This window comes from Notamacropus eugenii, chromosome 5 (genome assembly GCF_028372415.1).
Source record: "Notamacropus eugenii isolate mMacEug1 chromosome 5, mMacEug1.pri_v2, whole genome shotgun sequence".
In the NCBI taxonomy this organism is placed as follows: domain Eukaryota; kingdom Metazoa; phylum Chordata; class Mammalia; order Diprotodontia; family Macropodidae; genus Notamacropus; species Notamacropus eugenii.
Genome location: NC_092876.1, coordinates 91,550,219 through 91,565,566, shown reverse-complemented (window position 1 = coordinate 91,565,566; position 15,348 = coordinate 91,550,219). Strand labels below are relative to the sequence as shown.

Below are 15,348 nucleotides of genomic sequence, written 5' to 3'. Positions count from 1 at the left end.
GGTATTTCTATGTGACAAAAAAAGTGTTCCCTAGATCTTAATCTGACCTATCACTTGTTTCTACCTACTAAAGGAGTACAGTTGTTCAAATTTTAATCAGAAAAGGAACCATTCCTCAACTGATAATCTAAGGGTATAAGACAGTTCTCAAGGAAGGGAACACAGACTATACTCATGAAAAATGTTCCTAGTCACTACAAATTAGAGAAATGCAAAATAAAGCAATTCTTAAATTTCGCCTTACACTCAACAGGGCAGCAAAGATCATAAGGTGGGAGGGGTAAATGTTAGCAGGGTTGTTGAAAAAAAAAATGAATACTGAGGCACTGTTGATGGACCAGTGAATGGTACAACCATTCTGGAAAGTAATTTGAAATTATACACAAAAAGTTACTAAACTTTGCCTTTTCCCCTTGACTCATCTATACCACTGCTAGACTTGTACCAAAAAGAGATCAAAGCAGGAGGAAAAAGTTCAATATGTATAAAACTACTTGTGGCAGCACTTTTTATGATGCAAAAACCTGAAAAGTAAGAGAATGTCTAGAAATTAAGGAATGGCTTAATAAGTTGTGGTATATGGAAATGATGCAAGATTATTATGGTATAAGAAATGACGAAATATATGAATTTTTTTTTAAAAGATATAAACATATGAATTGATACAAAGTGAAATAAACAGAAACAGAATGATTTATTCTATAGTATCCATATTATTAAAAAATAAACAATTAAAATTAAACTTTTCTAAAGTAATGAGAAATATAATGAATAGAACCAGAATAGTTTATACAAGATTCAGAAAGTGACCAACTTTGAAAGCTATAAACTATGATCAACATAATAGACATTCAACATTGCAGAGGACCAATGATGAAATGTGTGATCCATTATAGAGAAGTGATAGATTTAAGAGTGCAGAATCTATCTATCTATCTATCTATCTATCTATCTATCTATCTATCTATCTATATACACATATACATATTCATATATATCACAAATCAGATGGATTTTGTGTGTGTGTGTATGTGTGTGTATGTGGAGAGAGAGAGAGAGAGAGAGAGAGAGAGAGAGAGAGAGAGAGAGAGAGAGAGAGAGAGAAAGAGAGTTGTTCAGTGTGTTCAGTCATTTCCACCTCTTCAGGATCTCATGGGTTCATTTATTTATCTATTTATTCATTCATTCATTCATTTATTTATTCATTCATTCATTTGTTTGTTTGTTTGTTTATTTAATGGTTTGCCATTCCCTTCTCCATATCATTTTACAGATGATAAATCTGAGGCAAACAGGATTAAGTGACTTACTAGTAAGAGTCTGAGGTTGGATTTGAACCCACGTCTTCCTGACAACATGCCTATATTTGTGTACAACCACTGGGTGAATTTGTTTGCTTGACTGTACATATTTGTGACAAAAATTTGCCTTCCCCCTCACCCTCCACACTGTAACAGGGTTGAGAGGAAAAGAAAATAGATTTGTCTTTCTTTTCTTAATAGAGGAGTGTACTACAGATGCGAAATGCATGAACTTTTAGACAAGGTCACTGTATTATTAGTTTTACTTAGCTGTTCTACTTTATTACAAGAAACTTCTTACAATGTAGGAATAATCTGCAAATGCTTGTAATGTAAAAAAAAAAATAGCAAAATAAAAATAATATCAGGACCTTCTCAAATTTGGCATCCTGTGGTAAAGCTCTGTTTGACTTACCCTAGTTTTACCTCTGACTGGGAGTTTCCTCCCCTAGTTCCTACATTTATTTTCTTAGATGACCTCGTTAGGGCAAAAAGAGGTAATCAGTAAGGAAAAGAGGGGAAGGGGAAGGTATTTATCAGCTACTTAGGGTCAACTGGGTAAGATAAGGGTCTTATAAACTCTCACTGGGCGTACATCACCTCATTCTTGGATCTCACTATTTAGAAGTTAATATCCTCTTCCTCAGGCCTTGCTACCACTTCATGGTTTCTCATGCTTCTCTCCCCCACTTCCAATCTGAACCTGAGAATCTGAACCTGCAGCAACTGATCACCAGGACAGGGATCGCTGAGGGAGCAGAAGATTCCCAAGCAGAAATTCCCCAGGCATCTGACAGAAAAGGGAGGAGCATCCTGGGAGAAGTCATCTTGGATATTTATCTTGGATATATTATGTGCCACATCGTGGGCCTCTGAAAAGGCTCAAGTGACAATGGCAGGAATGAGACCTTGGATGAGATCAGAGATTTTCCCCCTGCTCTGTGGTTCAGGCTCTGGTGAGTGAGGGGGACTGGGAAATAGATGTAAGGAGTGAATTTGCCTTTTAAAAATCTCCTTACCACCTTCAGAAATGGGACAAACAGAGAAGCTTATTCTCAGGATTCTGGGGGTTCTGCATGGATACCTTCCAGCCCAGAGGGACAGATCAGACATACAATCAACCCTAAGTCCTCTCTTTGATATAATGGAAAGTTTATTTTTTGGAGTTAGAGGATATAGGTCAAATCCTAGCTCTTCTATGTGATTTGGGAGGGGGGTATTTAACCTCCTCAGACTCTAAATTTCTTCATCTATGAAATCAGGCAGTTAGGTTAGATAGCTTCTGAGGTCCTTCCTAACTCTAAATCTATGACCTGGATTCAAATTCTGTTGCTATCTGTGTGACTTCAGACAGATCACTTAACTTCACTGGACCTCAGTTTCCTTTTCTATAAAAACAGAGATGTGGACTAGATGTCCTCTGAGCTCACTTCAGACTCTAATTCTGAGCATTTTTCATGGCAACTTCAACTGAGACTTAGGTCAGGCCTCATTATTCCCTGTCATAAGACTCCACAGATCTCTAGAAGAAAGAAGACAGAATTTAGGAAAGAATAGATGAAAAAAAGGATTTAGAAACCTGAGGATAAAATGTCCATTTCCACATCTGTTCAATTTTTGTCTTTTCCACAATTAACATCCTCTCATCTCCCTCAGTATAAACCCCAGGGACCTCCCAAAGCATTTCTCAGATATCCAGTCAAGAAAGAGAATGCTATATTCTTTCTGTAGATTGTTGCTTTTATCATCTGAGGTGGGCTGGCAGTATGATCTGGCTTTCACTGGTTTTCTCCTCAGTCTCCCTCTTCTACGGTCCTTAAGGACCCAAGGACAGATGGCCTGAGCATCAGAATGGGGCCATGGAAATACCAAAACTGAATTTCTCTAAAGTGCCACCTTAAGCTATTCCTTGAAGAACCCTAGAGCTTGACATTTTGGAGTTCTAGTGGGACTGGTGATACCCAGAAAGGCAGGAACACTGCTTCTTGAGTTGATGGGTCATTGTTACAACAAACTATCACTACCACAGTAGCTAAGTGAAACACTATAGATCATTGAAGCCAGCCTCTTTATTAAAGAAATGATGAAACGGAGATCTAGAAAGGTTAAGTGATTGTCCAAGGTCACCCAGGAAGTAAGTGCTAAAGCTAAAACAGGTCCCTTGACCTCAACTAGATCTGTGGATTGGTAGGATGAGTCAAGCTTTATCTTAGTATGCCATTCAGTTAGCAATTACCACTTAGTCTACACCTTGTGCCTACTCATGTGCTTCTTAGCATAGCTGCTACTGTCCCAGTTATCATGTCCCAGATGGCACTGATGACATTGTAGAAAAGAACAGAATACAAGTCAAAGAGATCTAGAGTGTGAGAGATCATAGGAAAGAAAAACAGAAAAAAACAACAGTAATAACAATAGCTCGTATTCATGTTGTACCTACTCTGTTTCAAGTCTGTACTAACTGCTTTATGAATAATATCTCATTCCTTACAACTCTGTAAGGTAGGAACTGTTATTATGCCCATTTTACAGCTGAAGAAACTGAGACAAATGCAGTTTAAATTATTTACCCAGGGTCATACAGCTAGCATCTGAGGCCAAATTCGAACTTATCTTCCTGAGTCCATGCTCAGCATTCTATCCATTGTGACACCTAGACGTCTAATAAGGATAATGAACACCAGTGTAGATTCTTGCTATTTGTAGAACCAGGAGAATAGAAGGCCTGGACAGCTCTTCTCCTTGGTCTGGGATGTAAGATGGAGACCTTATGTCTCAGAACCCCAGGTGGGATAGGATCAGGAGCAGTTTGGTCTGGCCTGTGGGCAAAAATATCTAATAAGATATTTCTCAGGGAGACAAAAATAGGGAAATGGACTAGATTCTAGAGATGAACAGAAATATCCAGATCTAGGAGACTTCTGAGACAGTGAAGGCTTCCCAAGTGAAACTTCCAACCCTCTTTAGTCCTATGATATTCCCAGAGTCTGTGCTTCCTAGTCAAAGAAATAATTAACTGCTAATGCCACCGCCTAAGACATCTGACATGGTGTTGGTGCTAATGAATAATGGGAAGGAAGAGAGATGGGAAAAGTCTGGAGAAAGGGTAAAGCCAAGGCTGTGCCAAAATGTGCCACAAGGACATCAGTGGTGTCACTTACGGTCAAAGAACTAGGCTAGGTATTTCATACCACTAACAGCCCCAGTCAGGAATCCAGCTTAGTGTTAGATTTCATTTCTTTCAAATTCAAGACCTTTTGTTTGCCAGAATCTCACACTCTACCCAGGAAACTCCTAAACAGATAGGCATGCAGATGCTCATCCCTCATTCTTGTGACGTTGACACAGAAAGAATCTAGAGACTTATTCCTCACACGTTTCCTACTTTTCTTATGCTGTTTCTCCTCCTCTCCCTCCTCTGTGCTCTCCTTTCCTCACTCTACCCTCTCTTCTACCTCCTTTCATGTTCTTTCCCATCTCACTCTTTCTGTCTCCCCTACATCTGCTTCACCATCTTCACACTTCTCTCTACTCTCCTCTATCATCAATTCCTCCTTGCTCCTCTCTTCATCAACCTCTTTCAGTTTCCTTTTTTGCTTCATCAACCATTCAGTCAGCCATCCAGTCAATCAGTTACTCAGTCAATCTATATGCGGGTCAGTGAAAGTAATGAGTGTGTCCATATAATAGATTCCTTTCTGTTATTATGACACTGTCGGTAAGACATCCAACAATGTTTCTTGTTCTTTGTTACTGCTTTTCAATTTTTTCAGTCACGTTCAACTCTTTGGAACCCCATTTGGAGTTTTCTTGGTAAATATGCTGGAGTGGTTTTCCATTTCCTTTTCCAGCTCACTGGAGCAAACTGAGGCAAACAGGATTAACTGACTTGTCCAGAGTCACACAGCTAATAAGTGACTGAGATCGAATTTGAACTGGTCTTCCTGATTCCAGGCCCAGTGCTCTATCCACTGTGCTACCTAACTGCCTTCAATAACACTTACTGAGCAGTAAGTCATTTTCCTACTCTATCCTCCCAACACAGTACACTCTAAGCTTCCCCTGAGCTCTCTCCATCTTACAAGGAAACAGTATCTTTGTCTTCCATGTCCCACTCCTGCCTGGTAGAAAGATTGCTTTGATATAGTGATCCATAAAGGGATTTTCTAAAAAAAAGAAATGTGGATTTAGCACAGTCTAGAAATCAATGATCATATATACAAACTGCCGCCTATGATGCCATATACTGTACAGATCATGTAGATATCTATGACATTGTCTAGCATACCCATGTTTTGTGAATGTCTCTTCAGCTTGTGAAACTTCAGTGCTTGTAGTGACCAATTTTATGACATAAATATAGATATATATATGTATGCATGTGATATATATGGGTATATATATATATATATATATATATATATATATATATATATATGTCAGCAAGGCATAATGCATAGAGAACCAGCCTTAAAATCAACAAAACCTGGGTTTGAGTCCCACCTTTGATATATATTTACTGTGTGATTCTAGGAAAGTCACTTAGCCTCTCAGTACCCATAGGCAACTCTCTAAGACCATTGTACGACAGCTGTCATTCTCTGTAGGTGAACAAAGTTTTCTTGCTGGGAATTCCACACACCAATAAAATCACAAATCTGACCATGTGTATATGCATATGTGTGTATACATACATACACACACACACGCATATATATATATATATATATATATATATATATATGCCTGCATGAATATACTTACACACACCTCTACATATTAATTTTGATTCAGACCCATGATTTCAGCTATATAGGAAATGTCCTCCTTCTTCTAGAACTTGAATTTAAAACCTTAGAACTGCCTGGGAGCACTAAATGGTTACTTGACTTGTCCAGAATCATGCAGTAAGGTAGAACTCTAAACCCCAGGTCTTCCTCACTCTAATGCTGGCTCTCTATCCACTGTCATTCTAGAATGGGGAGGGGGAAGAGAAAGGAAGGGAAGGAGGAAAAAAGGAAGGGGAGGAGAGAGAGAGAGACAGAGAGAGCGCTTTACATTTATAATATAGACAGATGGATAGAGACAAAGAGAGAGAACAGAATAACAGAGATAATGAGGAGTGTATTTAAACACACTTGAACACATAGAATTGTACTGCTTTCTTACAGCTTATGAGTACAAAGAGGCAGGAGCTGATTCTACCCAGTTGTCACTTTCTTCAAATGGATCCTGTTACCTCCTGTTATCACTAACTTTAATCACTCTTCTTTCTTAGGTTCTCATTATCTATGAATTCTTAGCACATAGTTCAAATGAGCATTAGCAAAGAATCTTTTTCTTCTTTATTAGGTTAAGGAATAGCTTATGAGAAAGATAAGATCTCTCTCTTTACTGAGTATAAAGGTTTCTTCAAGACATATAAGAGGTGAAGTTTGCCAGAGGAAGGAGGCTAGAATTTCAAACAGAAGCGTTTTTGGTATTTGGTATTTGAACTTCACAATGTCCCAGACAGATACAGACAGGTAAGAAAGGTCAGTTTTTTCTGGACCTCTACCTCTCTGAAGGTGGGGCTGCAGAAAGGAGGAGACTTTCTCTAATTTCTATCATATTCAATATTAGCCAGTCACATCATGATACATTTAGTTCCACATCCTAGAACACAGCAATGTAATGTGGAAAGACACTATTTACATTGATAAGCATGCAAAGACATATTAGAGTATCCAGGCACCAGCTGGGTTCTTCTGGAAAGACTTGAACATTGAGCTAATGTGGTGGAAAAGTTGTATTGAGACCCAGTCACAAGCCCAGTGGGACACAGTAGTATGTGTCACAAGTGGAAATTGAACCCATTTCTCCTTTGCTCCAAGACCTACTCTATACATACAACAATGTTAGTTTTGAGGCTCAAGTGAAATAATATATGTGAAGTGCTTTGCAGATTTTAAAGTGCTACCTACACATAAGTTCTTAAATGAGGAGCAATGAGTTGAAGTCAATAGATAGAAAAAAAAAATATCCTAACCCTTAACGCTTTCAAAAAATGGAATGGAATAGCCTTCTTTGGGAGATAGGACATTCTCTATCACTAACTTATCATATGACCAAAGGGAAAAAATGACTGGCATGCATAATCTGATTACAGACCTCAAAGGGGAGGCCAGATGACCACTGGGCATAGATGTTGTCAATAGGATCCCTATTCAGGCATAAGCTGAATTCGATGACTTCTTTCCTCCCAATCAGTTCTAAGATCATATCATTCTATGTATCTATTTCCTATCCCTCAGGCTTTCTGGAGAGGAGACACATCTCTTCCTTCCTGGCTATTCCTGAATTGGTGCTGGGAAAATGGACGTCATTTAAATAGGCAACCAGATCCTTTGCTTCAGGAAACTCCAGCACTTGAGAAGCATAAGTCACAGCCTTCAGAAGGGAGTCTTTTCTGCCTGCAAAGACCCTATCCCATCATGTGGTCCAATAGCAGCAGCACGGATCCCTTCTTGCTGACTGGCTTCCCAGGCATGGAAGCAGCTCACCGCTGGATCTCCATCCCTTTCTTTGCAGTGTATGTTTCTGTTATTTTTGGCAATGGCACTCTCCTCTTCCTCATAAGGAATGACCAGAGCCTCCATGAACCCATGTACTATTTCTTGGCCATGCTGGCAGCCACAGATCTTGGAGTGACCTTAACTACAATGCCTACTGTTCTGGGGGTCCTATGGCTGGATCAGAGAGAGATTGGCCATGGCATCTGCTTCTCCCAGTCCTACTTCATCCACACACTCTCTATAGTGGAGTCAGGTGTCTTGCTGGCCATGGCCTATGACCGTTTCATTGCCATTTGCAACCCACTGAGATACACCACTATCCTCACCAATTCCCAGGTGATGAAGATTGGGATTGGAGTGCTGATGAGGGCTGCTTTGTCTATTATGCCCATAATTGTGAGGCTCCATTGGCTCCCTTATTGTCACTCTCACATCCTTTCCCATGCCTTCTGCCTCCACCAGGATGTCATCAAGTTGGCTTGTGCCAACATCACCTTCAATCGCCTCTATCCTGTTGTAGTTGTGTTTGCAATGGTACTAATGGACTTTTTGATTATTGTCTTCTCTTATGTTCTGATACTCAAGACAGTCATGGGCATTGCCTCTGGGGAGGAACGGACCAAGGCCCTCAACACCTGTGTTTCCCACATCTGCTGCATCCTTGTCTTCTATGTTACTGTGGTTGGGCTGACTTTTATCCATCGATTTGGGAAACATATACCACACGTGGTTCACATCACAATGAGCTATGTCTACTTCCTTTTTCCCCCATTAATGAACCCAGTTATTTATAGTATCAAGACTAAGCAAATACAGAGTGGTTTTCTCCACATCTTCTGTCATCGCAAACCTGAAATGTGACCCCTCTTTAGACAAAGGTTATGAAGTCCTTAGATATGGTTTACAGAGATGAGTATTCAGGGGAAAAATAATCCCAATATAATGATAATAATAGAAACTATATGGAAGTAATGGTTTTATATGATTTTATAAAGCAAATGTAAGGAAGAGTTGTCCACTCAAGCAAGTTGATCCTAAAGAAAAAGCTAATAGATATAAGATCAAAGGGAAAGGGGTCTCAGTGAACCCAAAGAAAATTGCACAGGGCTGTTTCCAAAGACACAATCAAAGGGAGGCATGAGGTCAAGGAATAAGTTCCTATGAAATAATATTTTAGATTCAGAATCAGAGAAGGTTAGGAAGAAAAAGAAAGATCAGTGCTCCAGTTGTGAGGTAAATTCTTTGAAGGGGCAGCTAGATGGTACAGCGGATAGAGCACCAGTATAGGAGTCAGGAGGACCTGAGTTCAAATCTCACCTAAGACACTTGACACTCAATAGCTATATGATCTTGGGCAAATCACTTTACCCCAATTGCCTCATCCTTGGTTATCTCCAAGGATGAATATCTGGTCACTGGATTCAGATGGCTCTGGAGGAGAAGTGAGGTGGTCTACACAGCCCTCCCTCACTCAAAACAAAGTCAAGTGCAAGTCATGTCATTATTTCTCTGATGGCATGGTCTTCTTCGGCAATGAAGGATGAACACACACACACACACACACACACATTCTTTGAACATGCAGAAGGGGTATTAAATGATCAGGTGTGGGAAATTTCCTCCAAAACATCACTGTTGGAGACCTGGAAGAACCATGTGTTATACTGAAGACTTCATGTTATTTGCAAATAGAGTAGCTGAGTGGGTGGTAAATCCTAGTATGTCATTTTAAATTCCTTTTATATTTTGTTTGTTCCAGGGGGAAAAAAGCACTGAATTTGGAATCCAAAAACCTGGGTTGAAATTTCAATAAATCACAACCTCTGACCCTGGGCAAGTCATTTAACATCTTTGGGTCTTGGTTTTCTTATGTATAAAGTGAAGTGTGATTAAATGATCATTAAGGCCTCTTCCAGCTCTATTCTATGCACTAAATATTTGAAGGGTTGTTAGATGAAAGGTAGATTAGATTTGTGTTGTTTGACCCTAGAATTTAGAACTAGGAACAATTTGGGGATGTTCAGGAAGTTGTATTTGAGGTAAAAAAAAAAAAAAGAATTTCTTAATAATTAGAATTGTAAAAGAAGAAGAAGGAGAAGAAAAACACAGTAAAACTAGATCCCTCAGAAGATATTAACTTGTCCACACGAGAATTCTTCAAACAGAAGGTAGGTGATCACTTGTCTATAATGCCATGAAAGTATATCAGTTGAATATGGTTGGATGAGATGACCTCTTTGAGCACTTATAACTTAGAAACTCATCAATTCTGTGATACATATCCATTATTTCTTTTCATCTTGATGGAAGATACTAATCAATATAGCTTCAATTTTTTTTCAGTTAAAAGTTATTATGAGAAAACCAGGAAATATTGGACTCTGCTCTAGCTCCTATATTCTTCAATATGATCAAACTTGTCTCTGTTTCTCACACATAACTCTTCATCTCCCATCCCCAAGCTTTTGCATTAGTCAGTCCCCATACCTGGAGTGCATTAATATGCAGCTTAAGTACCATTTTCATCATAAAGCCTTTCCTGATGCCTGAATTGCTAAGGCCTTCCTTCCCAAACTAATTTGCATTTAAATACTTTCTGTGTATTTGTATTTATTGATTTCATATTAATGTCATATATATTTTTATATATTATTGTTATCTCCCTTAATGGAATATAAACTCACTGTGAGCAAAGATTGCTTCCGTCTTTTGCCTTGTAGCCTCAGTGCCTGGCACAAAGAAAGTATTTCATAAATATTTGTTGGCTTTTTAATTGATTTCAATGTAAGATACATCTCAACTGGATCATCTCAGGCGTATTTGCATATGAAGCTAGCACAATAAACAGAATTGAATTGGTATATTCCTGCTAACTTTTTATTGGAATTTATTCTCATAAGTAACAGTAGTGGAAATTCCACATTTGGCCTCTACAGCATACAGACTAGATTTCCCTTCCAACTCCATATCTTCTTCACACACACTCAGTCTCCACACTACCCAGTTCTCTTAGCTATGGAACTATTACTAATATCTTCCAAAGTTTCTTTTTCTCCAGACTAAATATTCCTGGTTCCTTCAAGTGTTAAGCATATAATCTCCAGTCCTCTAAGTGTTCTACTCCCTCCTTCTCTAGTCACACTAGTGTTGTCAATGCCCTTTATGCAACTGACACCCAACATTGTATGCAGTACTTCACATGTTACCTAACCGTGGACAGGGACAATGCCATGGCTCTTGTGCCATATATACATATGTGGGTATACACATACACACATACACCCATATACACACATACATACATATGTATACGTATGTATGTGCGTGTGTGTGTGTGTATATATATATACATACATACATATATATATATACATACATAGATACCATCTCTCCAAATAAATATCGTTTCCTGTTCAAGAAATTTCCATGGTTTCCTGTTGCCTATAGGATAAAAACTAAGTTTCTTTGATGTTTAAAGCACTTCACCACTGAGATGCAGATTGATTGTATATCCTTTCCCCTCATGAACTCTACTTTCAATCAAACTGGGAGGGGAAGACCCTCAAGGTTGCATATCAAAAGAGAAACAGTTACTATAGACATTTACTCTAAATCAGGAGGACCCAAAATATAACCATTAAGTGGAGCTTTGACAGGGACCTATTACGGCCCTATCTCTTAGCTCCAGAGTGAGATGGGTTTAAGGTTTGCTCTTTAAGAAAAAAAAGACAGAAAGACAGGAAGAAAGGAAAGGAAGGAAGGAAAGGAAGGAAGGAAGGAAGGAAGGAAGGAAGGAAGGAAGGAAGGAAGGAAGGAAGGAAGGAAGGAAGGAAGAAAGGAAGGAAGGAAGGAAGAAAGGAAGGAAAGAAAGAATATAGCCAGTAAACTCCAAGTTAAGTGAGCAGCTTCCAGCCATCAAAATTAACCTCCTGGGTGAGCTGAGTTATCCAGCTGACTGGGTCCCCATTCAGGCAGCTCAGACTACTCACAGGCTGTATATCTCCTTTGTTTTTGAAGAGGACCATGACATCAGAGAAATGATGACATGACTTGCAGTTGACTTTAATTTGAGTGAGGGAGGTCTGTGCAAGGTCACTAGCCTCACTTTCTCTTCCAGAGCCATCTGGGTCTAGTAACCAGATATTCATCATGATGACTGGAGATAGCCATCCCTTGAATCACTTCTTAAAGAGGCCTATTCACTGAATGGGCAGTACTTCATTCAAAGTGAGAACCTGAAAGGGCCTTAGCCTAAAAAGGTCTCCACTGCACCCTAGACCATCTCCAATAATCTGATGAATATCTGATCACTGGACCCAGATAGCTCTGTAGGAGAAAGTGAAGCTGGTGACTTTGCACAGACCTCCCTCCCTCAAATCAAAGTCAACTGCAAGTCATGTCATCATTTCCCTGATGTCATGGTCCTTTTCAAAACAAAGGACAAACATGACTTCCAATCAAACCGACCTCCTTCATGTTCCATGTTCCTTACATTCATTCACCAATTTGTACTCCTTTGCAAAGGCAATCTCCGGACTTGAAATATTTTTCTATTTCACCTCGACCTTCTGGATTCCTGTTCCCATCAAGTTCAAGGACTCCCCTCCTACAAGAGGGCTTTCCTGATTACTCAAGGTGTCAGTAGACTCTCAAGTCACTTTGCTTTTATTTTGTACATATTTCATATTTATTTATTTCTGTTTCACAGTAGAATTTAAACTTCTTTCAGACAGACTTTCACTTTTGACTTTGTAACTCCAGACCAGGGATAGGGAACCTATAGCCTCAAGGCCACTTGTGCCTTCTAGATCATCAAGTGCAGCCAGTTTAGATTCAGTCAAAGGGCCACATTGAGGACCTAGAGGGCCACATGTGGTCTTAAGGCTGCAGGTTCCCCATCCCTACTCCAGGCCCTAGCAAAATGTCTAGCACATCCCAAGTCCTTAACAAATGCTTGCTGAATTGAATTGAATCTTACAGGACATAAAGTCTTTGAAAACAGGAACTGTTTTTCATTTTGCCTCTGTCTCCCTATGGCCTAGCATATTATGACATAGGTACAAAGTACATTTTCATCTAATGAAAATGAATTGACAAAACGCCTGAAGCCACAACTTCCTGTTTTTAAGGAGAGTTTTTCACTTCACTCACAATTTCTTTGCTTATCTTATTCTGACATATTGGTAGCAAAGACTGTCTGCTCTGCATTAACTCTTTAGATCATCTAATCTGGTGAGGAACATGGACATGGCCCAGACAATTTCAGACTTGCTGGCCTCTAAGTGTAAGTTTTATCCCAGGCTCTGCCTGTTTTCCTTTTTTCTCTCAAAACATTTTCCCTTGGTAACCTTATCCACTCACATAACTTCAATTACCATTTCTATACTGTGAAATTCCAAATACCTGTCTCTGTTCCAGACTGCTCTCTTGAGTTCTCATACCACATGTGTAACTATTTTTAAAAATGGAACAAACAACTAGGTGGTATAGAGCACTTGATCTGGAGTAAGAAAGACATGAGTTCAAATGTGGCCTCAGACAATTACTAGCTGTGTGACCCTGGACAAGTCACTGAGGTTCTGTCTGATGCAGTTTCCTCAATTGTGAAATGGGAATAATAATAATAATATACATATACATACATACCTCACAGAGTTATTGTGAAGATTAAATGAGACAAGAAAGGATAGGAGATATGATCAAACAATAATTTATGTGATATAGACCTAAGGTTGTTTTTAATAGATTGAATGTTCAGTGAATCAAAAGTTTAATATAGCAAGCCCTCCTCCAAAAAAACAGAACCTAATACAATCTTAAGTTGAATTAACTTGATTTGCATTAACTATTAACTTCAATGAATTAACAGTATAACAGCAGTCCCCATCCAAAACTAAAATGATCTTAAATTGGATTAATCAATTAATTAAGTTGTAAGTGGTCTAGAACGAGGGTAGTAATAGTCCCACCATACTCTGCTGTCATAAGACTACAAATGAAGAAACGCATTTTGTTATGGGAGTCACGTTTGATAAAGGCAATTGACAAGCTGAAATGCATATGCAAGAAAACAAGCAGGGGAATAAAGAAGCTTAAAACAGCACTCTACACAAGGATTGACTGAAGTAAGAATACTCAATCTGGGAAGAGTCTTAAGGCACATAGTTTAGCTATTTTTAAACATCTAAAGAGTTACTCTGAGGAACAGGAATTAGAGTTGGGTTCCTGTTGGCAATGTTAAAGAAATATTCAATCATACATAGATTCTTAGAACACAGTGTTATTGATCAGAAGAATAAACAACTTTGTATACTAGGAAAAATAAAAAAAATTTAAATGAGATAATATTTTCAAAGTATTTAACACAGGACCTGATACCATAGAAAGTGCTTAATAAATGTTTGGTTTTTTTTCTCCTTGTTTCTTTCTTTCCAATTCATTCAGGTGCCCAGGACACAGCACACCCTCAAGAGGAAGGAAGCAACTATGAGTAGGTGCTTAATAAATGATTACTTATTTCGTTTCTCCCTCCCTCTCTTCCTTCCTTTGTTTCCTTCTTATAAAACAAAATGAGTGTAAATAACAATTGTTTCTGTTTAGACTTTAAACCCTGAAGGTCTTCCCCTGCCAGATCTACTTTTTTTTTTTTAAAGAGGACATTCGTTGTCTCATTTCTTATTAAACCTTCATCACTAAATGGGCTGTGCCTCAGTCTAACTGAGATCTGTTAAAAGATCCTAGATTGAAAAGGCCAAGGTTCCCCACTGCATCCTGGACCATTCCCAGATGTCCTGATCCATATCTGGCCCCTGGACCCAGAGGACTCCAGAGGAGAAAGTGAGGCTGGTGACTTTGCACAGCCCTGCCTCACTTAAATTCAATTCACTTGCATGTCAGGCATCACCTCCTCTTTGAGAACAAAGGACAAACCACAAGATCTGTGAGTAGGAAAAGAGCTGCCCACTGGGGACTACACCTCCAGGTGGGTGACATGCCTTCCTTCCTTCCTTCCTTTCTTTCCCAACAATAAGTCCCAGGCCAAACACTATTTGGTAATTGTTTGGGCCCCGATTGGCTCAGAATGAATGTAAATAACAATTTTTTCTGCTCACTTCCCCTCCCAGATCTATTTTTTTTTAAAGAGGCCATTCTTTGCCTCATTTCTTATTAAGCCTTAATTACTCAATGAGTTCTGCCTCAGTCAAACTAAGACTGCTTAAAATCTTAGCTTGTAAAGGCCAAGGTCTCCCATTGCATCCTGGGACATCTCCAATTGTCCTGATCCATATCTGACCAATGGAACCAGATAGCTCTGGTGTAAAAAGTGAGGCAGGTGACTTTGCACAGCACTGAATATCAGGTATCACCTCCCTGATGTCATTCTCTTCGAGAATGAAGGACAAACAATAACCTCTCTCTCCTTAATTGCATGTATCCAAAGAGACTTCATTACCTTTTACTCCCCTTCCTAAACAAATAAGTGACTGCCATTT

The 15,348-nt window shown here is 39.0% G+C and overlaps 1 protein-coding gene across 1 annotated transcript; it reads left to right on the top strand.

Moving 5' to 3' along the window:
• Positions 1-7,774: 7,774 nt before the first annotated feature.
• LOC140508731 (olfactory receptor 51B6-like) lies at positions 7,775-9,766 on the top strand. The gene has a single exon (XM_072616613.1). It carries the CDS (start codon positions 7,775-7,777, stop codon positions 8,714-8,716), a length of 942 nt encoding a protein of 313 aa, XP_072472714.1. The 3' UTR covers positions 8,717-9,766.
• The last annotated feature ends 5,582 nt before the right edge of the window (positions 9,767-15,348 follow it).

Excerpts from the sequence above, each read along its gene's own strand:
- LOC140508731 (XM_072616613.1), top strand. The coding sequence starts at position 7,775 with ATGTGGTCCAATAGCAGCAGCACGGATCCCTTCTTGCTGACTGGCTTC.